Source organism: Lepus europaeus, chromosome 4 (genome assembly GCF_033115175.1).
Source record: "Lepus europaeus isolate LE1 chromosome 4, mLepTim1.pri, whole genome shotgun sequence".
Taxonomy (NCBI): Eukaryota; Metazoa; Chordata; class Mammalia; order Lagomorpha; family Leporidae; genus Lepus; species Lepus europaeus.
Genome location: NC_084830.1, coordinates 163531874 through 163556925, shown reverse-complemented (window position 1 = coordinate 163556925; position 25052 = coordinate 163531874). Strand labels below are relative to the sequence as shown.

At 45.6% G+C, this 25052-nt stretch overlaps 1 protein-coding gene across 1 annotated transcript in view; it reads left to right on the top strand.

Annotated features, from left to right (window-relative positions):
- Window positions 1–3481: 3481 nt before the first annotated feature.
- The window catches only part of DCP2 (decapping mRNA 2), a 44009-nt gene continuing 22438 nt past the window's right edge, over window positions 3482–25052 (top strand). Inside the window, exons 1-4 of the mRNA XM_062189313.1 lie at window positions 3482–3655; window positions 18206–18357; window positions 22324–22451; window positions 22755–22853. Coding sequence (XP_062045297.1) covers window positions 3603–3655; window positions 18206–18357; window positions 22324–22451; window positions 22755–22853 — 432 coding nt within the window. The 5' untranslated portion in view covers window positions 3482–3602. The remainder of the gene's footprint in view (window positions 3656–18205; window positions 18358–22323; window positions 22452–22754; window positions 22854–25052) is intronic.

The window sequence follows — 25052 nt, the reverse complement described above, 5'->3', positions numbered from 1 at the left end:
CTGATTTTAAAAAAAAAAAAGATTTTTTTTCCCCAGAGGCAGTAAGATAGAGAAACAGAGAGAGAAAGAGTTCTTATCTGTTAGTTCATTCCCCAAATGTCTTCAGTGTCCGGGGCTGGGCTGGGCCGAAGCTGGGAGCCAGGAGCCAGGAACTCAGTCCAGGTCTCCCATGTGTGTGGCAGGAACTCCACCACCCGAGTCAGCACCGCTGCCTCCCAGGATTTGCGTTAGTGGGAGACTGGAACCAGGAGCTGGAGCTGGGTGTTGAGTGCACGCACTCTGATGTTGGAGGTGGGTATCTTAGCTGCTATGCTAAAAGCCGGCCCTCATAATGCCAATTTTAATTTTTATTTATTTAAAAGAAATTAAGAGAGAGAGTGAGTCCAAGGACCATCTACCGGTTAACTCTTCAAATGTTCAAAACTGCTGGGACTGGGCCTGGCAAAGCCAGTGGTCTGGAACGCAATACAGCCCTGGTGGGTGGGTGGCAGGGAACCCTGTACTTGAGCCATCACTGGCTGCCTCCCAGGGATCCAAGCACTTGAGCCATCTCCTGCTGCTTCCCCAGGATGCACATGAGCAGGAAGCTGGGATTGGAGGAAGAGCCAGGACTCGAGCTCAGGCACTCTGATGTGGAGCGTGGGCATCCCAGGGGGCGTCTTAACATGCCAAACCTCACGCCCATGCTGTCATTGAATCACTGCGTCTTCGTAAGTCAGCTAATCTCTCTAAGCCTCATTAATTTTTATTTGCCTGTTCCAGGTAGGTACGATGATTAAATGAGACAGCATATTTTAAAACTACAACTGCATTTTTTTTTTTTTTTCATTTTTAAAGTCAAAGGCTGCTGAGGTCTGTGGGCAGTGGGATGGGATCAAAGTCTTGGGTTTTTCAGAATTCATGGCTCAAAAGAGTACTTTAAGGGTTGTTCTACCACACACACATCGAAGTCTTGGAAATCTGTGTGTGAGGAGGTGGGGGTGGGAGTGCACAGGAAGTAGCTTGGAAAATGCCTCATGACAGACATTGATGGAGCCCCAGTGGGGCACATTGGTTTAGCACTGAGAAAGTGAGGACTATCCACCAAGTGCCAAAAAAGGGTGCTATAGCTGCCTATGATCTGGGACACTATGAAGGTAGCACCTTCTGCAGGTGTTTTGATCTGGAGGCACGTGGGAACACACATTTCTTCTTGATTTTTTAAAAAGATTTATGTTTTATTTATTTGAAAGGCAGAGTTATGGGAGGGGTGGAGAGAGACACAGAGAGATCTCCCATCCACTGGTTCACTCCCCAAATGGCTGCAATGGTCAGGGCTGTGCCATGCCAAAGCCAAGAGCCCTGAGCATCTTCTGGGTCTTCCACGTGGGTGTAGGGGCCCAAGCACTTGGGTCATCTTCCACAGCTTTCCCAGGTGCATTAACAGGGAGCTGGGTTGGAAGTGGAGCAGTCAGGCCTTGAACCTGTGCCCATCTGGGATGCTGGCATCACAGGGAGTGGCTTAACCCGTCACGCCACAATGCTGACCGGAACATGTGTTATTTCTACACCATTCACCCATGGGGGTAAACACCACTTTGACTTGTGCAGTGATTTAGAGTAGTGTGAAAACCATACTTGAACTCCAAGTGGGACACCTAAGAAAAATAAAAGGTGCCCTCCAGTCAGAGGCAAGACAACCAGATCTGACAGAACATACATCCAGCGAAAGAGAACTACTGAATGGGCTCACACTTGCTGTGCCAATCCATAAACTATACCAGCTGCTCCTCCAACTTCTAGCACCTGCATTTCTGTGCCAGAGGGCTTTTTCTGGCCAGAGAGCCAGCCTCAACGCCCATAGGGCAGGTGGACGCGGGCCCCGGGAGCAGCCCTCGATGGTTGCTGATGGAAGTGAGTATGCAACTCCACATCTGTCGCCCGCTGACTGGGACAGCTCTGAGGTACGTTTTACATGGGCCTTCAGAGGGATCAAGACCGGTTACCCACAGCGCTAATTTCCTTGATTGTAAACTCTTTATGGGCTTGTTCCCTTCCTTAATTCCCTGCTGTGCTACCCGTGTTCCTCAGGATCACTTCCCTCCTGTCAGGACCTGCCTCCTTAGAGACCTAAACTGATTGGTACTGGGCCCCAGGGGAGGGAACAGAGCAAGTGGCATACTCCAGCCTGCACCCCCTACTTGACCACCCACGGTGCTTCCATCTGAGCCTGGAAGCCTTTTCTCTTGAGGGATTTGACCAGCCAGGGAAAACGACCTAGGGATCGCGGGTTTCCAGCCAACAGCCCAGCCGGTCCGGCTGCTGTGGAGCTAGCTCTGGGGAGACACGTCCCACCCTAGGCTGCGCACTTCCTTCCCATTAGCGTCCCCTGGATCCTGGGCTTTTAATGCCTTTTTAAGAGTGAGCAAATAGAGACCACAGAGCCTTCCGCTATGATAGATGGAGACCAAAAGCAGCTGGGAGGAATGCGACGGTCAGGGAGAGGAAACCTTAAACCTGTTAGGATCTTCAGAGGGCTAAGAGAAAAAGCTGTATTTATAGAGAAAGGCGACTCCGCAAGCCAGCGACATTTGAAGAACTCTGGAGAACAACTCTACAGGTGGCTCAAAGAGAAATCTGAGGCCTTCTCCAGGAAGGAGCAAGGAGACAAAGATGGCAAACCAGAGTCAAACGCGCCAAGGCCGTCACGGGCCGAGGCAGCAGGCCGCCACTAGCACAGGCTGACGAGGGCTGTGAGTAAAACTCAACCAAGATCCGGTCCGCCAGAGCTAGGGGAGACTGTGCAGACCGGAAATGGACAGTGGCAGCGGACAGCCATTAAAGAAGGCGGAGACCGCAGGGCGGAATGGGCCATTCGGTGGAGAAGCAGCCGGGGGGTCCGGCCGAGGAGGACGGAGACAGGCGGGTGCGGTGTCTCCAGGGACCCGCGGGGCAGGACCCCAACAGCCGCAGTGGGCGGGCCCGAGGGCGGTCCTGCGAGGACTTCATGGGAGCTCAGGGCCCAGTGCCTGGCACACTCTCGTCGGGAGCCTGGAGTGAGGAAAGGCACAGCCCTCGGCCGGGCCCGGGGCCTCTTGTGCCCGGAACCCTGAGGGCACGCTGGTGCCCAACGGGAGGTCAGGGGCTGCCCCGCCCGGCCACCACCAGCAGGCCTCGCGGACCACGCGAAGGGCCCGGATGTTGGCCTCGCGGTCTACGGAGACCAGAGCCCCTGCGCTTCCCGGCAGCGCACGGGCAGCATGGTGCGCATGCGCCTGCCCACCCTCGGGGCTCGCTCACAGGGGCGGGAAGTCGGTTTGCTGGAGTAGCTTGAAGACGGATTGGAGACGACGGAGCAATAAACAAACGTCTCATTGGCTGAACTTACGCAGGCGCCTCACTCTCCAGCTGCCCATTGGGCCTTTCAAGCAGAGCAGGGGGCGGGACCCCGGGAGCTCCGCCCCAAGCCCTGGCCCAGCCTTGGGCCGGGCTGAGGGAACGGGACGGAAGTCAGCGGGGCCCGCCCCTTCCTCCCGCGTCTGTGGAGCCGCAGCCCCCGTGTCGTAGCCTCGGTGCCCGGCGCGCGGAGCCGGGATGCACTGCTCCTGCTGTGGGGCCTCATCATGGAGACCAAACGGGTGGAGATTCCCGGCAGCGTCCTGGACGATCTCTGCAGGTACAGCGGCCCCGCGCCTCGCCGCCGACCCCCGAGGCCTCCCCCTGCCCCCGGCGTGTCCTCGCCTCGGTTCCCCGGCCGCCGTGCTCCCCGCGGGGGAAGCCGCTCGGCTCGCGAAGCCGCGCCCGCCCCGGCCGACCCCCGCGACCCCTGCCCCGGGCAGGCCGCCTTCCCCCGCGCCTCGCGGGCGGGGAGCCGGGCCGCCCCCAGGGGACGGCTGGCGGGGTCCGCGGCTCAGGGGTCCTGGGAGAGGGTCCGCCGCCCGGGTCCGGCCGCTCTCTGAGGGGAGCCGGGCCGCCCCCAGGGGACGGCTGGCGGGGTCCGCCGCCCGGGTCCGGCCGCGCTGAGGGGAGCCGGGGCCCAGGGGACGGCTGGCGGGGTCCGCGGCTCAGGGCTCCTGGGGGAGGGTCCGCCGCGCGGGTCCGGCCGCGCTCTGAGGGGAGCCGGGGCGGGGGCCGTGGGGCTGCGGCGTGGCAGGTGCGGCCGCGCGGGGTTCTTGTGGCGGGAGGTTGGGAGCCTGAGTGACTGACACAAGGTCGCGTCCGTTGTAATGCGGGACCGCGCTGGGAAACCCGCAGCAGGTGGGTGTGATAGCGGGTCTGGCTCCGCAGAGGAAGTTCCCGTTGCAGCTCATAACAATTAACGGCCTGTGCCGTGGTGTGGAGTGACTGGGGTGGGGCGGATGCAGGTGACCCGCTTCAAGGTAAAAGGCACTATTTCTCTGGTCCCGAATTTGGTAAGAAAAAAAAACAACAGGGATTTTAACAGGTGCCGGTGTTGTGGCGGAGCGGGTGACTGGGCCTGTGACACCGGCATGGTTCGTGTCCCCGCCGCTCCTCTTCCCGCTCCCTGCTGATGGCCTGGCAAGGCTACAGAAGGTGGCCCGAATGCTTGGGCCCCTGCACCCGCGTGAGGGACCCCCGCGAAGCTCCTGGGTGCGTCCTGGCCCAGCCCTGGCCCTTGAGTCCATTTGGGGTATGAACCAGCGGATGGATCTCTTTCTCTTAACTCTTTCAAATAAATAGATCTTAAAAAAAATTGTTACGTGTGTGCTTGTCTGGATAAAGGACAAGAATGAGATGGTGGGAGTGCAATCGTTTTGTCTTCATGCTTCTAAGAATCTTTTACAGCAATATGCATTTGTGGTTAAAAAAAAAAGGATTAAAGAAGAGTATTAGGAAAGGTGAGCAATGATGACGTGTAGGTGAATAGAGTATGCGTTGATTTAGGAAAAAAATCGCGTGATGATACACGTTCGTTCTGCCAGCATCTAAGCCAGTCTTTATACTGGTGTTGTGGTTCATTTTGTATCACTTGGACTTAAGATTGTATGTGTGGAACCTTTATCTTTTTTTTTTTTTGACAGAGTTAGACAGTGAGAGAGACAGAAAGGTCTTCCTTCTGTTGGTTCACTCCCCAAATGGCCAATATGGCCAGGGCTACACCAATCCAGAGCCGGGAGCCTCTTCTGGTCTCCCATGCGGGTGCAGGGCCCAAGCACTTGGGCCATCCTCCACTGCCTTCCCGGGCCACAGCAGAGAGCTGGCCTGGAAGAGGAGCAACCAGGACAGAATCCGGCGCCCATATGGGATGCCGGCACCACAGGCGGAGGATTAACCAAGTGAGCCACGGCGCCTGCAACCTTTATCATGTGATAATTATACTTTGTAAAAAACATGTTAAATATCTTGTGTTTAATAAAGCCACTTAATTGGTTTCCCAGTGAGTACTTATACAATATTTATTTGATGAGCCGTTTTTTTAATTTATTTTTTCCAGTGTTATACAGATCTTTTAGGGTTTTTTTTTAAAGTTTTCTTTTGCAGTTATAGTTAAAAATTAGGGCTAGTTGCTTGGTAAACTAAATGGTCAGTTGTTAAAACTGAATTTCAAAAGTATTGGCATTTACAAGTTAATATTTATTATATTTTATTGATTAAAGATTTTCTATTCATGATTTTGAGGTTAAAATTTTTTTTTAAAGCTTTTATTTAGTGAATGCAAATTTCATAGGTACAAATTTATAAATACAGTGGTTCTTTCTCCCATACTGGCCCTTCCACCCCCACTCCTGTCCTACTACCTACTGCCTCTCCCGTCCCATTCTTCACTAAGGTTCAATTTTTACTTTAACTTTATATACAGAAAATCAATTCTATACTAAGTAAAGATTTCAACAGTTTTCACCCCCCCCCACACACATACAATGTATGATGTATTGTTTGAAGGCAAGTTTTGCAGTTAATTCTCATAGTGCAACTCACTGAAGACAGAAGTCCTGCACGGGGAGTAAGTGCGCAGTGACTTCTGTTGCTAATTTAACAATTAAAACTCTTATTTATGATGTCAGTGTTCACTGGAGGCTTTTGCCATGAGCTGCCATGGCCGTGGAATCCTTTTTTGACTACAAACTCCATCAGTATTTGAACAAGGCTATAGTCAAAGTGGAAATTCTCTCCTCCGTTCAGATAAAAGTACCTCTTTCTTTGATGGCCCCTTCTTTCCACTGGAGTCTCACTCACAGAGATCTTTCATGAAGAATATTTTTTGCCACAGTGTCTTGGCTTTCTATTTCTGAAATGCTCTTACAGGCCTTTCAACCAGACCAGGAAGTCGTAAGGGCTTATTCTGAGGTTAGAGTGTTACTTAAAGCGATCGTCATTCTATGAGTCTGCTGTGTGGACTGCTTCCCATGTTGGACATTCCCTCCTTTTTATTTCTGTCTATTATTATTAGCAGGCACTTGCTGCTATTTATATGATCTCTTTAACACTTAATCCTATCTACATGTTCACTTTAACACTTAATATGATCATTTTAACAAATAAGATGGCATTTTTACCACTAATTTTAATGGGAGTTGGAGTCCCATGCCAAGTTTTTAAACTGTACCCTTAGAAGTAAGTCTGTAGGACTATATGCAGAATTATACAGCTTTACAGTTACTAACTTCCTCCTCCCTTTCTTATTCCCCTCTTATTTTTTACTGCAATCTATTTTCAATAGACTTTATATACATATGTTTAACTCTATGTTAAGTAAAGAGTTCAACATATAGTATGAAGAAGAGAAAAGAAAAATAGAAAAGTAAAAATAAAAAACTGTCCTTTGACCATTAAAATAGGGCTTTTCAAGTCATTGTTTCTCAAAATGTCTATTTTGAAAGTATTGAATCTTAAGAAAACTTGAGTGAAGGGAGTAAATACCCAGGTACCTTTATAAGAATTCATTTAACATTTTTGCAGAATTATTCCTTTCTCATATATATGAAAATGCATTTCCATTGTAGACATTTTACTATACTTTGACATTTAATCTTATATCACCTAAATTTGACATGCAACTATAAAACCGTTATTATACCTAAGAAATTTAACACTGATGTGATAATCTGTTGTATTCAGATGTCCCCATTCATGTGACTTGTACCTTGTCATATTTTATTTCCTTCCTTTTATTTTTTTGTTTTAAAGCAATTAGAGATTAATATTTCACTTAGTTATTACACCTTGTTGGACTTTTTCATCTAGAGTAATCTTTTGCCTATCTTTTGTCTTTCCTGAATGTGTGTGTGTTTTTTTTTTAAACTTTTATTTAATGAATATAAATTTCCAGTGTACAGCTTATGGATTACAATGGCTTTCCCCTCCCATAACTTCCCTCCCACCCGCAACCCTCCCCACTCCCGCTCCCTCTCCCCTTTCCATTTGCATCAAGATTAATTTTCAATTCTCTTTATATACAGAAGATCAATTTCTCTATTCTCTTCAAGGTAGGAAACTAATTCTATTATGAAGGAATCTGTAGGACGCACAATTTAATCTTTAGACCTTATAAAAGAGATGGCTAACATTTTTCTGTAATAGCATAGCCAAAAATAAGAACTTAAATAATAATCTCATAGCTAGATCCACTTAGCCATCAGCGAAGTAAGCAGTAAGTAGAAAAAACCTCCCTTTCAGACCAAAGGGAAAGAAAGTTTTAAAGTGAGAATATAATTTTCCTCATGGGCATTGTCTACTTTAGAAAAACTACTACAGAACATGCCTGTGACTATAGACTTGTAGTTCAGGCCACAGAAGATTAGAGATGGGACACGGGCACTCCCTTGACTTGCATCCTCTGGTCTGCTTTAACACAAACCAGGAGGAAAAGAAAGCTAGGCATCAGAAGCAATGGGTGGCAGGCCTATTAATGGCTGATTTGTACAGTGATCTGCCCTCAAGGAGACCCAACAGGCCAGTCCACTGCAGTGGCTTTCAATGTGGTAAGCCTGGGTTTCAGCAGAAGTCAGCTTGTGAAGAGCCCTGGCAGCTCTGCCAAGAGTTGGATCACTGGAAATGGACCTGCCCTGGAGTCGAAGGATGCCCAGGTCAGAGCCACAGATCTTATTGGCTCTAAGCTGAAAAGCCCTTCACTCAGCCCAACTTCCAAAGTGACCACTGCAGCTGAAGGGATGGTCAAGTAGGGTCAGCAACATTGCAGGCAGAACTGTAAATTTCTTGTTAGAGATGCCACCTGCCTTTACCTGGCCAGCTCTCCTCCCAGGCCAGCCAAGTAATGAAAGTCAACAGAGTGCCTTCCCCTAGGAGGTTCACACCTCCCTTAGAATATACCCCATGTGAAGAGATAGATAGGTCTGGGCCTCTTAACTTACAAGGCCTAAAGCCCACCAGATTATTATCAAGCCCCTTCTATCAGGTTCTATTTGCCTCTCAATCAGAAAACTTAATTGTAGCTTAGACAGCACCTTTCTTAGCTCCTCTAATAATGACTCTGTCCTTTGTTCTAGACCCTGTCTAGTGCACTTGGGCCTCATTCCTTTGTAATCATAACCTCTACCACCAATGGCTCTACTCCCAACCTGTGTGTACTGATGGTCCTCTTCCCCACTTAATGCTGTATACTTGTTCAAACCTGGTAAATGCCACTCTTAGGATCATTGGTTACTATCCTCACTCTGTCTTTTATGACCTTGTCTAAATATGAGCAGAGTCGGCAAACTTGGAAGGCTTCCATAGCCTTGGCAACTCATGACGAGAGCCTAGGGTGGTTACTGGCGCCATAAACTAGAGTGTCAATTTGTTGGGTCAACAACAGGAGCCACTGTGCACTTGCTCCTCATGTGGGATCTCTGTCCTTAATGTGCTGTACATTTTGATTTAATGCTATAACTAGTAATCAAACAGTATGTTTCACTTTGTGTTTCTATGTTGGTGCAAACGGTTAAAATTTTTTTTAAAGGTATGTTTATTTGATCAGCTTAGTGGATTAGCCTAGTTTTTTTTTTTTTTTTTTTTTTTTTTTTTTTGACAGGCAGAGTTAGACAGTGAGAGACAGAGAGAAAGGTCTTCCTTCCGTTGGTTCACCCCCCCAAATGGCTGCCACGGCCGGTTCGCTGTGCCGATCCAAGCCAGGAGCCAGGTGCTTCTCTTGGTCTCCCATGCGGTGCAGGGCCCAAACACTTGGGCCATCCTCCACTGCCTTCCCAGGCCACAGCAGAGAGCTTGGACTGGAAGAGGAGCAACCGGGACAGAATCCGGCGCCTGACCAGGACTAGAACCCGGGGTGCCGGCGCTGCAGGCAGAGGATTAGCCTAGCGAACCGCGGTGCCGGCCAGGGATATTTATTTGAAAGGCAGACTTAAAGAGAAGGAGAGACAGAGAGAGAATATGCTGTTTACTCCCCAGATGTCTACCAGGAGCCTGGAACTCCATCCAGGTCTCCCGCATGGGTGGCAGGGGCCCATAGGCCATCTCCCACTTCTTTCCCAGGCACATTAGCAGGGAGCTGGATCAGAAGTGGACTAGAACCAGCACTCTGGTGTGGGATCCCAGCTTTGAAATTGCAGCCCAACCTTCTGCACCAAAATGCTGGCCCTGATTGTGCGTTTTTTAAAAATTTTGTGTGTTGAATTTAATCTGAGGTCTCCCACTGGTTAGCAGGAACTCAGTTCAAATTCTTGAGCTTCCCAAGGTCTGCATTAGCAGGAAGTTGAAATTAGGAGCTAGAGCAGGGTGTTGAACCCAGGAACACCAACAGAGCTTGGTGTATTAACTGCCAGGCCACACATGCCCACCCCCATAAAATAGATTTTTGAGTGAATTTGTATATTCACAAAGAAAAATCTGAAGCAATATATACCAAAATGTAACAATGGTTACCTTCCAAGTAGTGTGAAATTAAAGATGAGGAAGGGAAGACACTTGTCTTAAAATATCTGGTAAACAAAAATTGGTTAATGATAAAAGTGCCTGTATGAAAATAATAAAGTGCAGCATTTTATCATGCTGCTGGCATTTGATGCAGCATGGTTTTTGACATGAAAACCTTTTTTTAGCAGTATTTAGATTAGCTTATTGAAAAATCAAAAATTTTTTTTTAAAGTGATAACCGAAAAATTTCAGTTTGAAAAATTGTTTCTCTTTTGAAGAAATGCTTGGAATTTTTTTTTAAACCTCTTAAATAGTTGATGGTTAGGCCACTCTACTGTTAAAAGGAGAAAGGTATTTTCCGGCCACTGATGTTGCTGCTGTTTTGCTGGAAGCAAAGGTTAATTAAATAGCTCGTGCTCATCTTCGGCTAGCCATTTAGTGTTGATGTTTATTGAAACATGTCTGTGCTAATGTTTTATCCATAGGAATATTGAAAAGATAACATTTTGTGACATGGAGAATTTTTCTCATAATAAGTAGAAGGTATTTTATTTCAGCTATTAACTATTATAACTGTAGGTATACAGTCACTTTTTAAAAGATTTTTTTTTTAAGATGTATTTATTTATTTGAAAGAGTTACACAGAGAGGAGAGGCAGAGAGAGAGAGAGAGAGAGAGAGAGGGAGAGAGGGAGGGGAGGGAGGTCTTCCATCCAATGGTTCACTCCCCAATTGGCTGCAATGGACAGAGCTGCGCCGATCCGAAGCCAGGAGCCAGGAGATTCTTCCAGGTCTCCCATGCGGTGTAGCAGCCCAAGGACTTGGGCCATCTTCTACTGCTTTCCCAGGCTACAGCAGAAAGCTGGATTGGAATAGGGACTAGAACCCGCGCCCATATGGGATGGCAGTGCTTCAGGCCAGGGTGTTAACCCACTGCGCCACAGCCCCTTATTTTGAAAGGCAGAAAAACATATCTATATTTATATATCTATACATAGATGCACATATCTCTATATCTGTATTTTCCAAATGCCTGAAACAGCCAGGGCTTTCCAGGGTGAGACCAGGAGCCACGAACTTAATCTGGGTTCTCCAAGTGTAAGGACCCAAGTACTTGAGCCATCATCTGCTTCCAAGGGTGTGCATTATCAGGAAGCTGGATGGAAAGTGGAGCGTGGTCTGTAATCCAATACGGAATGTGGGCATTCCACATGGTATCTTAACCATCCCAATTTTTTCTAAAATATTAAATGATTAAACCTAAAAGGAGGAAAAGAATGGGTTAAGAGATGAGTAATAAAACTTGGAAATTAAAAACAGCAGTGATAGGTGAGTGTGAGGATACAGGAAAGAAGCAAGCTGTTTATTTGCTCTAACAACACAGGCCATACCAAGCAAGCCAGTAACTGGGCCAGTGCTAGCTGGGTGTCCCTTTGTTCAATCCTGACCGCATATGGGTGGAATCAGATTCAACAAATTGGGGATGCATTCCTGCAGGATTGCCCCTCCTCCACTTTGGACACCAAAGTTGCAAATCCAGGTCTCTAGAACTTAACAAATTGGTTATAAGTTGGGGCTCCTAGGACCCCTCTTTGGGTTCAGAGTTTTCTAGAGCTGGCCACAGGACTCAGGAAACACACTTGCTGGCTTATTATAAAGGATATTGCAGAGGATACAGAGGTGTATGTATCTGTAGTCTTCAGAATGTTTATGGAACATGTGTATTAAGGAAAAGTACATGGGTTTGAAACTTTTTGCACCAAAATAAATGACATTTTCTCCATGGACTGATTTCCATGACTGATTTTATCAGTGAACTCATTAACATACAAAGACTCCAAGGGTTTTGAGAGTTGTATGCCAGGAAATTGATTTATCACAGAGACTTGGCTAATGTGAAAGAGAAACTGCTATAGTAGTGTTTGTCTATTCCAGCTTAAGAACACTGAAAAATGGAGAAGGGAATTTATACATCCTGTGTACTGTTTCCCTGCTCAGCTTCTGGAACATGAATGCCTGGCATTTGTCCTCTAGTTTGGAGATTGGAAGAATCTTCTCAAGACTGCGTAGTTCGTGGAGAGATGTGAAGATACTGACCTTGAAGTTTACTTGATTAAATGCCTCAGCGTGGTCACCTTAAATGGACAACCCTTCTTTTTTTTTTTTTTTTTTAAGATTTATTTATTTATTCGAAAGAGTTACACAGAGAGAGGAGAGGCAGAGAGAGAGGTCTTCCATCCGATGGTTCACTCCCCAGTTGGGCCCAATGTGCTGATCCGAAGCCAGGAGCCAAGAGCTTCCAGGTCTCCCACGTGGGTGCAGGGGCCCAAGGACTTGGGCCATCTTGTACTGCTTTCCCAGGCCATAGCAGAGAGCTGGATTGGAAGTGGAGCAGCCGGGAGTCCATATGGGATGCTGGCACTTCAGGCCAGGGCGTTAACCTGCTGCACCACAGAGCCGGGCCCCTGGACAACCCTTCTAAAAAGCTTTGTGGTCTGTCACTTAAATATTAACAGGCCTATTAACATGAAAGGGAGAACTTAACAGAAAAAAAGATACTGGGAAGAATGAGATTATGCTGTAGAAGAAAACTTAAAAAACAGAGCATTGATCTTAATGAAGTAGCTTTTTAGGACCATGAAATAAGAACAGGATAATCTATAAAAACCATACTTTAAAGAACTCAAGGAGCTTTTGGAAGTTAAAAACTATGAGAACAAAAACAAAAACTTCAGTAAATGTCTTGCAAGGTAAAGTTAAATTTCCCAGGAAGAAGAGTGGGGGAAAATCACAGGTGGAAATATGGAGAGAAGTCAAGGATTGTGAGAGTACTTGTCCATGCAGTCCTTTAGCACTGAAGGATGTGAGTCTCCAAACAGATAAGGCTCTTGAGTGGCAGTGCAATGGATGGGAAAAATACACTGAGAATTTCAGAACACAGGCAACAGAAGGGAGATCTTAGCAACATCCACACTGAAAAAAATTGTATACAAAAGAAGAGAATCTGAATGGCTTCAGTTTTCATTTTTAAATCTTAGATTCATTTCTCTCTCTTTTTTTTTTTAAGATTTATTTGAAAGGCAGAGTGTCAGAGATTTTGTATACGCAGAGAAAAAGATAGCTTCTATCCGCTGCTTCACTTCCCAAGTGGCCTGGTCTTCGATGTGGGTGAAGCACCTGGGCCACCATCCACTACCTTCCCATGTGCATTAGCAGGAAGCTGGAACAGAAGAGGAGCTGCTGGGGCTTGCTGGCACTTCAGTATGGGATGCTGGGATCATAGGCAGCTATTTAATGCACTGTGCCACAAGGTTGACCCCGTCAGAATTCCAAAAGAGAATGATTTCCTGCTTATACTTCTTTACCCACATTGTCAAGTGTGAGGCTGCAGATATTTTCTTTTTTTGTTTGTTTGTTTGTTTGGATAGACAGAGTGGATAGTGAGAGAGACAGAGAGAAAGGTCTTCCTTTTTTTTTCTTTTTTTTTTTGTTTTTTTTTAATTAATTAATTACTTAATTAATTTATTTTTTTGACAGGCAGAGTGGACAGTGAGAGAGAGAGAGAGAGAAAGGTCTTTCTTTTTGCCGTTGGTTCACCCTCCAATGGCCGCCGCGGTAGCGCGCTGCGGCCGGCGCACCGCGCTGTTCCGATGGCAGGAGCCAGGTGCTTCTCCTGGTCTCCCATGGGGTGCAGGGCCCAAGCACTTGGGTCATCCTCCACTGCACTCCCAGGCCACAGCAGAGAGCTGGCCTGGAAGAGGGGCAACCGGGACAGGATCGGTGCCCTGACCGGGACTAGAACCCGGTGTGCTGGCGCCGCAAGGCGGAGGATTAGCCTGTTGAGCCACGGCGCCAGCCAGGTCTTCCCTTTTGCCGTTGGTTCACCCTCCAATGGCCGCTGTGGCCAGCGCATCTCGCTGATCCGAAGCCAGGAGCCAGGTACTTCTCCTGGTCTCCCTTGCGGGTGCAGGGCCCAAGGACTTGGGCCATCCCCCACTGCCTTCCCGGGCCATAGCAGAGAGCTGGCCTGGAAGAGGGGCAACCGGGATAGAATCCGGCACCCCAACCGGGACTAGAACCCGGTGTGCCGGTGCCGCAAGGCGGAGGATTAGCCTGTTGAGCCATGGTGCTGGCCTACTGCAGATATTTTCGATGTCTAGTGTCCATATTTACTGTCCCTGCATCCTCCTTCCAGAATGTGTGGGAGAATGTATGTAGAGAAAACTGGGAAGTAGGGTGAGGAGGAGGAAGAAACGGATACAAGAAACATGAGCTCCTGTAGAGGATGAAGGCGTAGGGACCCCTACGATGACAGAAGTGTGCCAGTAAAAAGGACAACTGATCCAGACTGGAACAGATTAAGACACAAGGACAGACTTAAAAAATGCATCTAAATTCTCATCTTAGAAAAAAATGGGAAACTAGTGAGAAGTTGAATAATGACAAGTATAGAGAAAATGAAACAAAAGCAATGATGACAGTTATTAATTGTGGAGAGAACAAAGGATTGTAAGGAAGCGAAAAATCAGTTTGGCTTAGTGGTGAATTACATTTAGAGAGTTACAGTAATGTAAAGACTGAAGGCTCATCTGTCAGTAGATGAAATGACAGCATGTTTAAAGATCTTAATTGGCCTTATTTGGGAGTGTTGAGTAGCACTTTATCTGCAAAATAGTGAATGTTTGGTGAGTTGAGCTGAAGAGGTTGGTTTTTCATAGAGAAGTTTACAGAAATTGATCATAAAATACAGAGTTCCTCTTCACACAAACTCCCTTCCCTCACCATAGTTTCCCCCGTTGTGTGCCTCTCACATTAGTGTAAACTGTGTATTATGCTGGGTGAGCCAACATTGACATGGTATATTGCACTCATGTTTTCTCTTCATGTTTTGCATGTGGGTTTGGACAGATGTGTGAAATGTGTCCAGTGCTGCAGTATACACAGTAGTTTCATTGCCCTAAAATCCTCTGTGTTGTGCCACCCCCAGTTTTGACTGTCTTGCAGAATGATGTGCTATAGGTGGAATGACACAGGATAGCTTTTTCAAAGCATTTTGATTTTTCACTCTGGTTTCTTGTGGCCTAGTATGGGAACTTAATACAAAACTGTGGGGTTTAATTTTAAACAGCGGGATTAAATCATTTTCATTTAACACAGCTAAGCCAGTAGTTACTGGGAATGATTTTATTCCCCTCAGGGAGTATCTGGCAGTATCTAGAGATAATTTTGTTGTCACTGCTGGGCATGTGGTGTGACCTGTGATGGATGGGGGCTGAGATGCTGCTGCACACGCAAAGTGCACTGGGCAGCCCATCTTTTTTTATTTTTATTTTTTAAGATTTATCTGTTTGTTTGAAAGACAGAGTTAGAGAGGAGACACAAGAGAGATCTTCCATCTGCTGATTCACTCCCCAAAAGGCTGCAACAGCCAGGGTTGGGCCAGACCAAAGCCAGCAGCTTCTTCCAGGTCTCCCATGTGGGTGCAAGGGCCCAAGCACTTGGACCATCTTCCGCTGCTTCCCCAAGTGCATTAGTAAGGAGCTGGATCAACTGGAGTAGCTGGGACTCAAAGCAGCACCCATATGGGATGCTGGCAGTACAAGCAGAGCTTAACCACTGCGCCACAGTGCCGGCCCCTGGGCAGCCCATCTTAATGCAGAACTATATGCTTCAGAATGTCAGTAGTACTAGAGTTGAGAAATGAATCAAAACTATAATACAGTTTTGTTGGGAGAAGGGGAACAGAAGGGACTGAAATAGGACTGGGCATAGAGTTAATCCTTCATCTTCCATATTGGAGTTGAATAGAAAATGCTCCAAACTGAGAGAGTAAGTAGCAGACAGCTGTGCCCTTTTTAATCCCAGGGAGGGTAAGTCAAGGTGAAAGAGGGCCCTTGGTTGCAGTGCTATTGGGTCCTATGTGCACTGTCTAGTGGCTGGTGTGGGAACTGGGCTGTGGTCTGTTTTGTAGTTGAATTCTCAGACTATAATGTGCTGGTTTTAGTCTAATGTGAGTGTGTGCAGCTCAGAGTTGGGCCCCATGAGTTCATAAAAAATTTGTGATACCATTTACCTGAGCGGTTCTCCCTCTGCTACCTCTCTGATATGTCTCTTGTTTCCTGAGGCTCCCATTTTTCATCCTGTGACCAGAAAACCACTCTGCCACATACTTCTGTGATTGCCCATATCTGAGACCAAGTGGTTAGAGGACAGAGAGAAAAACATAGGAGTAGAGTTGGCCTCTATCAGAACTGCATGGCTCTTTTGGTTGGAGAGGAAGATTCCTGTCCTTCCGTTTTAGCCTCTGTGAGTCCCCATTGCTACCACCTTTGTAATCATGATGGGATTGGTTGGAGGCTTATTTGACTACCCCATTAGGCTCCTGGCTTGAGACAGAACCAGAGGGCTTCTGGAGCTTTCTGTGTCCTTGCTGGTGCCCACTTGCAACCCTTAATCCAGGCCAGAGTATACAAGAAGGTGGAAAAAAGGCAAATTGATTTAAAATATTGGTCTTCCCCATTCTTCTTTTTTGCTGTTTATTTTTCAAGGTCCTTAAATAGTTGTTCCCATTCTGTCCAGTTCTAGAGCTGGAAGAGATGGAGTGTGCATATAAATATGAGCAGAGATACAGCATATTATTCCATGACCTAATTTGGGAGGGTTTCTGGATGATAATGGTCACAACCAGATAATTGTAAGAGTGGAATTCTGAGTGTTTGCAGTCGTGAGCTGTGAGGATGTTTTGAGTAGTGAGAGTTGGTATCTGTGACGGTGATCTAGGATGAAAGTGCCTTTTTAGTTTGTGTCAGTGCTCCCTGGTATTCACACAGTGAAGAACCGGCCCTGTGAGGAGTTTCTGAGAAAACGTCCCCCTCGGTCAGTGATGTGTGTCTGTGTGTGAGTCTGTTCAGGGGAGTCTGGCCTGCCTGTGTAGAAGAGGAAGTGTTTGGAAGTCTCAAAGAGTGAAGCCTTACAGACAAGACAAGAGGACAGAGCAGCAGAGGGTAGATGGAACATATGGATGACATTTATTATTTGACAGGCAGAGTTAGACAGAGAAAGGTCTTCCTTCCGTTAGTTCACCCCCCAAATGGCTGCTACAGCCGGCGCACTGCGCTAATCCAAGCCAGGAGCCGGGTGCTTCTGGTCTCCCATGCAGGTGCAAGGACCCAAGCACTTGGGCCATCTTCCACTGCCTTCCTGGGCCATAGCAGAGAGCTGGACTGGAAGAGGGGCAACTGGGACGGAACCCGGTGCCCCAACCGGGACTAGAATCCGGGGTACTCGCACCGCAGGCAGAGGATAGCCTAGAGAGCCATGGAGCTGGCCCAATGGATGACATTTATGACAGTGTTAGACATCACTGGATATGAAGAACCTCAGAGTGACAAAAAAGCAAAACAAAAAACAAAGTAAAAAAAAACCAAGATTGTGTATGTGGGCAGAGACCAGATCCCAAATGCTATATAGAAGAGCTGAGGTTTTATATCTTTAAAAAAGGTTTTGTTTTTCAGTATTTTTTATTTATTTGAGAGGTGGACAGGTAAGGAGAGAGAGCTCCTGTCCATTGATTCATTTAATGAATTCCTGGAATGGCTGGGGCTGGATCATTTAATGAATCCTTGCAGTGGCTGGGGCTAGGCTGGGAATCACCTGGGGATGTGGGAACTCAATCTAGCCTCCCATGCTGTTGCAGGGCCCAAGGACCTGGGCTGTCTTCACTGCCTTCCCACATGCATTAGCAAGGAGCTGGATTGGAAGTGGAACAGCCAGATCTTAAACCAGTGCCCATATTGGCTGTTGGCACTGCAGGCAGCTGCTTAACCTTCTTCTGTGCCACAGCGCAGGGCCCTAGGATCTTTCAGAGTGGTTTTATTGGGAAGTTAGCTTGAGCTGAGACTATGTAGGTGAGGGGTTTTAGGGAGCTGTAAAGTATTAATGAGCAGCAGAGTACTGATTACTTTTATAGTATATCTTTCTAATATTTTATATGTGAAGATTAACCAGATATCAAGCATAGTTTTTATTTATGTGAATATATTTGCATAAATTCTTAGAAGTGTTACCAGACCTGGGAGGAACTCCTAGTGAAGGTGTTTTCTTGCTCATTTTTTATTCGTTGGTATTGAACTCTCAAATTCACCTCTGCCCTTGTGATCAGAGGGTTCACAGACTCGTAAGGAAAATTCCGTTGTATGTGAGATAAATGTGATGTTCTCTCTTTTTTTAAGACTCATCTTGCCTGTAATAACTACCCCAAAATATTGGTTGCTTCCTTGATCAGGACTCATTTGAGTCTTCTAAGTTGCTGGGTCAAGGATGAAACCATTTAATAGGTTGAAATAAAAAATCATTATGGTTTATAAGTGTAATTTTTGTGTTTTGTTTTTGACAGCCGATTTATTTTGCATATTCCCAGCGAGGAAAGAGACAATGCGATCCGAGTGTGTTTTCAGATTGAGCTTGCCCATTGGTTTTACTTGGATTTCTACATGCAGAACACACCAGGACTACCTCAGTGTGGGATAAGAGACTTTGCTAAAGCCGATATCCTTTTTAATGCTGTAACTGTCTTTCAGTCTTGTTAATCAAATATTTCTGACAAATCTCCATATCTTTGAGGTTTTTAACCTATTGGATAAAACATTTCTAAAAATTGTCAAATGTGGATAGTAGGCACAATTGAATAGTGTTTTTATTTTTATACAGAAGACTTGAAATATGTACTGATGATTAAAATTTAAATTTGATCTTCCAGAAATTACTTATTTCTAGAACTGATCTGTTTTTTACTTTATTCCATTTAACCACATGACTTTTAATCAGAGCATTATCCTGATTTATGTAGAAATTTCTTGATAGTTCTGATATTAAATGATTCTACAGTTTGGAAAAAGAATGGAAAGATTCTGGGCAAAGTGGTATTTTTCTAAGAAGGCAGTTAGAGGCTGTATTTCAGATAAGGCAAAAGGACAGAGCAAAATTGGAGAGTAGGGAAGTTTTAGGGGATATCTCAGGAAATTTGAGCAGAAGATTCCTATGGGCCACGATAGAGTTAGAGACGGAAAGGTTTATGAGCGGGGTGTTGTAGGTGCTTAAATCTTGAGCCAAGATGCTTTGGTTTTTATTCTGAAAGGTCATTGTTGTGAACCATGAAGCATATGTTCTAATGGATTTGTACCCACAAGGCTAATGTGTTTAGAGCTAGAGTCAGAGTAGGTGTAGGGGGTCTGAAATACCCTCATACTCACCTCCCTATCACTTTGCTTTAGGCTATGAGGTAATGGAATCCCTTGGTTTCTGTAGAAAATAGATGGGAAACTATTCTAGATAGCTACAGAAGTTTTGGGGGTACAGAATATTACCCATACCATTTGAAAATGGCATTCAAGACGATTTGACAAGGATGGATTGAACCATTGACTGGGCTGTTTATTATATCACTTGAGATACATGACAGTGAGGTCCTGTGCCATAGTAGTGGTACAGCGAAGAACACACGTATGGGAGACACATTTCAGGAGATGGGATCAGACCATTTGGTTGCTTGTATCAAAGTATATGAGGAACCAAAGGGATTAGAAGTATATTGTGCACTCTGTTACAGCGTTGATGATAGCATCTGTGGAGACATCATAGCTGACTGCTTTTAAGGCATAATCTTTATGGAAACATAATCAAAGCAACCAGATCTTCTGTTTTGTTTTGGTCGTTTTGTATAGATTTGTGGTTCCTTGCAGTTCTGGTTAACATTTTGGGTGTGTGTGCACATGATGTTTATATTTGCTTCCAATTAGAAACTAGTGTGGATACTGAAAGGAAGAAGGCTAGCCTGGAGACTGGAAACCTTATTGAGATGCTGTTTCATTAGTTTATGAGAGATGCTTAAAGCTGTGATGGTAGAAATGAATAGGTCACATTTGAAAGAAACTTAGGAAGTAAAATGGGTGATAACTTGAAAGTTTGAGGAGAGATGGATGAGTTTGTGGTATCTGCCCCACTTCCATCCAGCTCCCTGGTCAGATGTGTGAGAAAACAGCAGAGGATGATCCAAGTCCTTGGGCCCCTGCACACACGTGGTAGGCTTGGAAGAAACCTCCTGGCTTTGGCTTGGCCCAACCCCAGTTGTTGGGGTTATCTGGGAAGTGAGCAGCAGATGGAATATCTGTCTCCTTCTCTCTCTGTAACTCTGCCTTTCAAATAAATAAATAAATCTTTAAAGAAGTGGAGCAGCTGGGACTTGAACTGGCTGCCGTATGAGATGGTGGTCAGGTGGAAGCTGCTCCTCATGCCTGTCTTTTAATCGTGATGCTGTCGTGGGTGACTGACTTCTCTGGACTCTTTTAAGGGCCTTTTTAGTTTTTCCTGTAACTAAAACTAAAATAAATTTTAAAATAAAATTGTGGAACTCATAAAGTTCATATTAATTAATTTTTTCAAAAGATTTATTTATTTATTTGAAAGAGTTACACAGAGGGAGGAGAGGCAGAGAGAGGTCTTCCATCCAAGGGTTCACTCCCCAGTTGGCCGCAATGGCCAGAGCTGCGCTAATCCGAAGCCAGGTGCCAGGAGCATCCTCCGGGTCTCCCATGCAGGTGTTAGGGCCCAAGGACTTGGGCCATCTGGTACTGCTTTCCAGGCCATAGCAGAGAGCTGTATCGGAAGTGGAACAGCTGGGACTAGAACTGGCACCCATATGGGATGCTGGCGCTTCAGGCCAGGGTGTTAACCCGCTGTGCCATAGTGCCAACCCCCCAAATTAATGAATTTAATGTCATGTTTGTCTCATCCAAACATCTCATTACAGTGTGATGAGGTTGTTTTGAGTTTGATTTATCTCTACTAACAGTTCTGCCACCACCTTCTCTCCTCCATTTGTTACGAAGCCTTCCTTTCTATATTATGTTGATATCATTAGTCCAATGCATCATTTGCATTTTAGGTTTCTTCTGTTCTTTTTAATTTTATTTATTTGAAAGGCAGAGAGACAGCTCCTGTTCACTGGTTCATCATCCAGATGCCTGCGACAACTAAGGCTGGGTGAAGCCAGGAGCGGGAACCCAGTCCAGGTCTGCTAAGTGGGTTGCAGGGACCCAACTAATTGAGCCGTCACCTGCTGCCTCTCAGAATGTGTGTGAGCAGTAAGCTGGAATCAGGAGTGGAGCCAGGACTTAGAGCCAGGCATTCCAGTATGGGATGCGGGTATCCAGGCAGCATCTTAAGAACTGCACCAAACTCCCACCCAAGGTTTCTTCTGTTTTAATAGCATAGAGTAATTACAGTATTTCTAATACAAAAATATGGTCCCTGAAGTCAAGTGGTAATATTTCATATATGTGATCATCCATGTAATTGTAGTGTGTACATATTACTTGTCTTCAGAATAGTACCAAAATGAAAACAGAGTATACAAGTACTTATAGAGGACTTGGGAACCCTTAAAAATACTTACGTCCTCAGTTTGAGAAACACTAATATAATCGTAAATTACAGTTTTCCCCATACTTTCCTTCACTAACAGTGTTACAGTGATGACATTTAGTCTGGTACATGGAGTATTGGAATCCTGAGTATACAGTTTCAGGGTCTGGGTTTTATTTCCTTTTCCCCCACTGTTTTATATTGTCCTATTTTAGGAATTTGGCAGCCTGCCCACTTTTAAAACTGTTTTCCTTACTATCCAAAGTTACCTTTCTTTGTAATCCTTAATATTTGTTAAAAGATGTTACACAGTGCACGTATGGAATGGCACTCTTTATCCCAACTTCTCCTCCCCACACTTAATCCCTCAGCCTTCTTTTCTTTCTTTTTTTTTTTTTTTTAAATATTTTTTGACAGGCAGAGTGGACAGTGAGAGAGAGAGACGGAGAGGGAGGTCTTCCTTTTTCCGTTGGTTCACCCCACAATGGCCGCTGCAGCTGGTGCACCATGCTTATCCAAAGCCCGGAGCCAGGTACTTCTCCTGGTCTCCCATGCGGGTGCAGAGCCCAAGGACTTGGGCCATCCTCCACTGCACTCCCGGGCTACAGCAGAGAGCTGGACTGGAAGAGGAGCGACCTGGACAGAATCCGGCACCCCAACCGGGACTAGAACCCCGGTGTGCTGGCACCGCAGGCAGAGGATTAGCCTAGTGAACCGCGGCGCCAGCCCCCCTCAGCCTTCTTGGTTCTGATGCTTTCTTCCTCGTTGAAGCATTTATGCACCACTGCTTGTTTCTGCCAGCTTGAGTGCTGACTTCCTAACACGATGAATTTGACTGATGTAGTGAGAAGTGTGTTCCCCAGATTCATTTCTGCTCACTCAGAGGTCCAGGACCGTGAGCCCCTAACACATGATTTACCTAGGCTAAGTGGAACAGTTAGCAGTAACTTGGTGTAGAAAAAACAGAAACCAAAAATGTAAAACTTAGTTCAGGTGAAGACGGGAGTAATTTCACACTAAACACACAGTTGATTTAAACAAGGCTGTTTCTCAGACTATGAAGGGAGAAAGCTTCCTTGACACCATTTGTACTCTTCAGTCATTGTCCATTCTTGCTGCCTCAAGGTGAAGATGTGGAAAAAGTCCTGGATGAATGGAAGGAATATAAAATGGGGGTACCAACATATGGTGCAATTATTCTTGATGAGACACTTGAAAATGTGAGTGTAATAAAAAATTTTAGTGAAATAATGATCAACTGTTAATTTTTCATGTGTTACAAAACTTGTGTAGTTTTCTGACTTGATGTTTTAAAACATACTTAGCCTTTTAAAGGCTGAATTTTGTGTATTTTTGCTACTTTCTGAGTCTTGAGGTTTTAAACATGCTCCAGTTTGGTGCAGGGAAGTGTCACTTCATTATTGAAGAAGTGTTTTAAATGACTGGAACACCTTTTTTAGGTGAACACCTTTGTTTTGGGAAAGGAGGCCAGTTTGATGTTTCTATCTCTGCTTACTCTGTAGGTGCTGCTGGTTCAGGGGTACCTAGCGAAGTCAGGCTGGGGATTTCCGAAAGGAAAAGTCAATAAAGAAGAAGCCCCTCACGACTGTGCTGCTCGAGAGGTGAGTTGTGCAGTGGGGGCCAGGAGAGGCCGTGCGCCTCTGAGGATGCTTAGCGGCAGGCTGGCGGGGACAGTCCCAAGTGCCCTAAGTGATGTGTTTTAGCTGTTTGTCCTGTGTCTTCATCTCTTTTCTGTTTCCATTTTCTCTTTTGTTCCCCTCTTTATGATGGTATCTTTTTGACCTATGCCTTTAGAATTGGACTTGTAAATGGTATTCTCACTATTAACAGTCCTTGTTTTATGCTTATAGTCTTGGTGGACAACTGTATAATTTATTTTTTCCATGAAACTGACATTTGTTGCTCAAAACCCATTCTAGCTCCCATTGCCTATAGGATGAAGTGTCTTTAAATATTTAAACTGTCCTTTCCTCCTCAACACAAAGTTTAGCCGTTTCTGAATTTATCTTGCTCTCAGCCAAAAGGATTTATTCTCTGATTTGTCGGAACCTCTACACTTTTGCTGATGTCATTTCCCTGCCTAGAGGGTCCTCCTCTTCCTGCCTAAGCTGACTGTGCTTTTACACCTGGCTCAGGTCATTCTTGCCCTGAAGGACTGTCACCAACCACCTCTGTACACAGGGCCTGAGTTTATTTACGTAAAATGAAGGTTGGAGTAGATCATTTCTCAAGTTCATTTTTACTTAAAAGTCAAATCTTAGCAGTTAGCTGTAGCCAGTAGCAGTCTCTGAACGTAAATAGAAATTACTGTCTTGACTTTAATTATGTAATACCTTGTGATGGGTTATGTACTGTATTCTTATTTATTTTTTAAAGTTTATTAATTTTCATCTACTCAGAAGGTAGAGAGAGAGAGAATCTTCTGTCCACTGGTTCACTCTCCAAATGCGTGCAGCGGTTGAGACTGGGCCAGGCCAAAGCCAGGAGCCCAGAACTCCCATCTAGTTGTCCCATATGAGTGACAGGGACCCAAGTACTTATGCTGTCAACTAAAGCCTCCCAGGATGCATTAGCAGGGAGCTGGATCAGAGGCAAAGCTGTTGCAACTCCAACTGCACTCTGATATGGGATGTGTGTGTGTTTTAAGTGGTGGCTTAACTTGCTGTGCTATAACACATGCCACATACCACTTTCTTATTCTTTATCACATTATATTTTATTCTCAAGGTTTGAGAAGATGAGTTACAGGAATATGATAGATATACAAAAGTGGCCCAGGAGTTGAAAGATTTTGTTCTAGTGTAGGTTCTGTGGCTCTAGCTAGAGACTTTGGGCACTGAATCTCTGTAAGGTAGAAGTTTGTCGAGGCCACCCATTCAGGACTAGAGGTCATCTTTTCAAGGAAAAAGATCGGAGGTGGTAGTGGTTCGAATTTGAGAAAGTAATGCAGACTTTGTGGCATGTTGTATTCAAATCCATTGTCTGACATGGGTTTTGACTGAGTGATTTGCTACAACAGTGCTTATTACCTAGTTTAGTTAGACATGGCAGTCATAGGTGTTTTGTTTGAAATTGACACATCCCCAAAACAGAGAGGGGCTTGTCGCCTGAGCCTAGATTACTATAAACCGTCGTGGTTATTTACCACAGAAAAGCCTTGAGTGGTTATTTACTGTGGAGCAGGATTGAAAAAACATGAGGGGGCCGGTGCTGTGGCATAGTAGATTAACCCTATGCTTGTGGCACCAGAATCCCATAAGGGTGCTGATTCGATTACCAGCTGCTACACTTCTGATCCAGCTCTCTGCTAATGACCTAGGAGAACAGTGGAGGATGTCTCAAGTGCTTGGGACCCTGCACCCACGTGGGAGACCCGGAAGAGGCTCCTGGCTTTGGATCGGCGCAGCTCTGGTCATTGCAGCCATTTGGGCAGTGAACCAGTGGATGGAAGACCTCTCAGTTTCTTCCTCTATCTTACCTCTGCCTTTAGAATAAAATAAATGAATCTTTTTTTCTTTAAAGATTTATTTATTTATTTACTTAGAGAGAAGGAGATGCAGAGAGAGAGGTCTTCCATCTGATTCACTCCCCAATTGGCCCGCAACTGCCGGAGCTATGCCGATCCGAAGCCAGGAGCCAGGAGCTTCTTCTGGGTCTCCCACGTGGGTGCAGGGTCCCAAGGACTTGGGCCATCCTCTACTGCTTGCCCAGGCCATAGCAGAGAGCTGGATTGGAAGTGGAGCAGCTGGGACTCGAACCTGTACCCATGTGGGATGCTGGCACTTTCGAAAGTATAACTT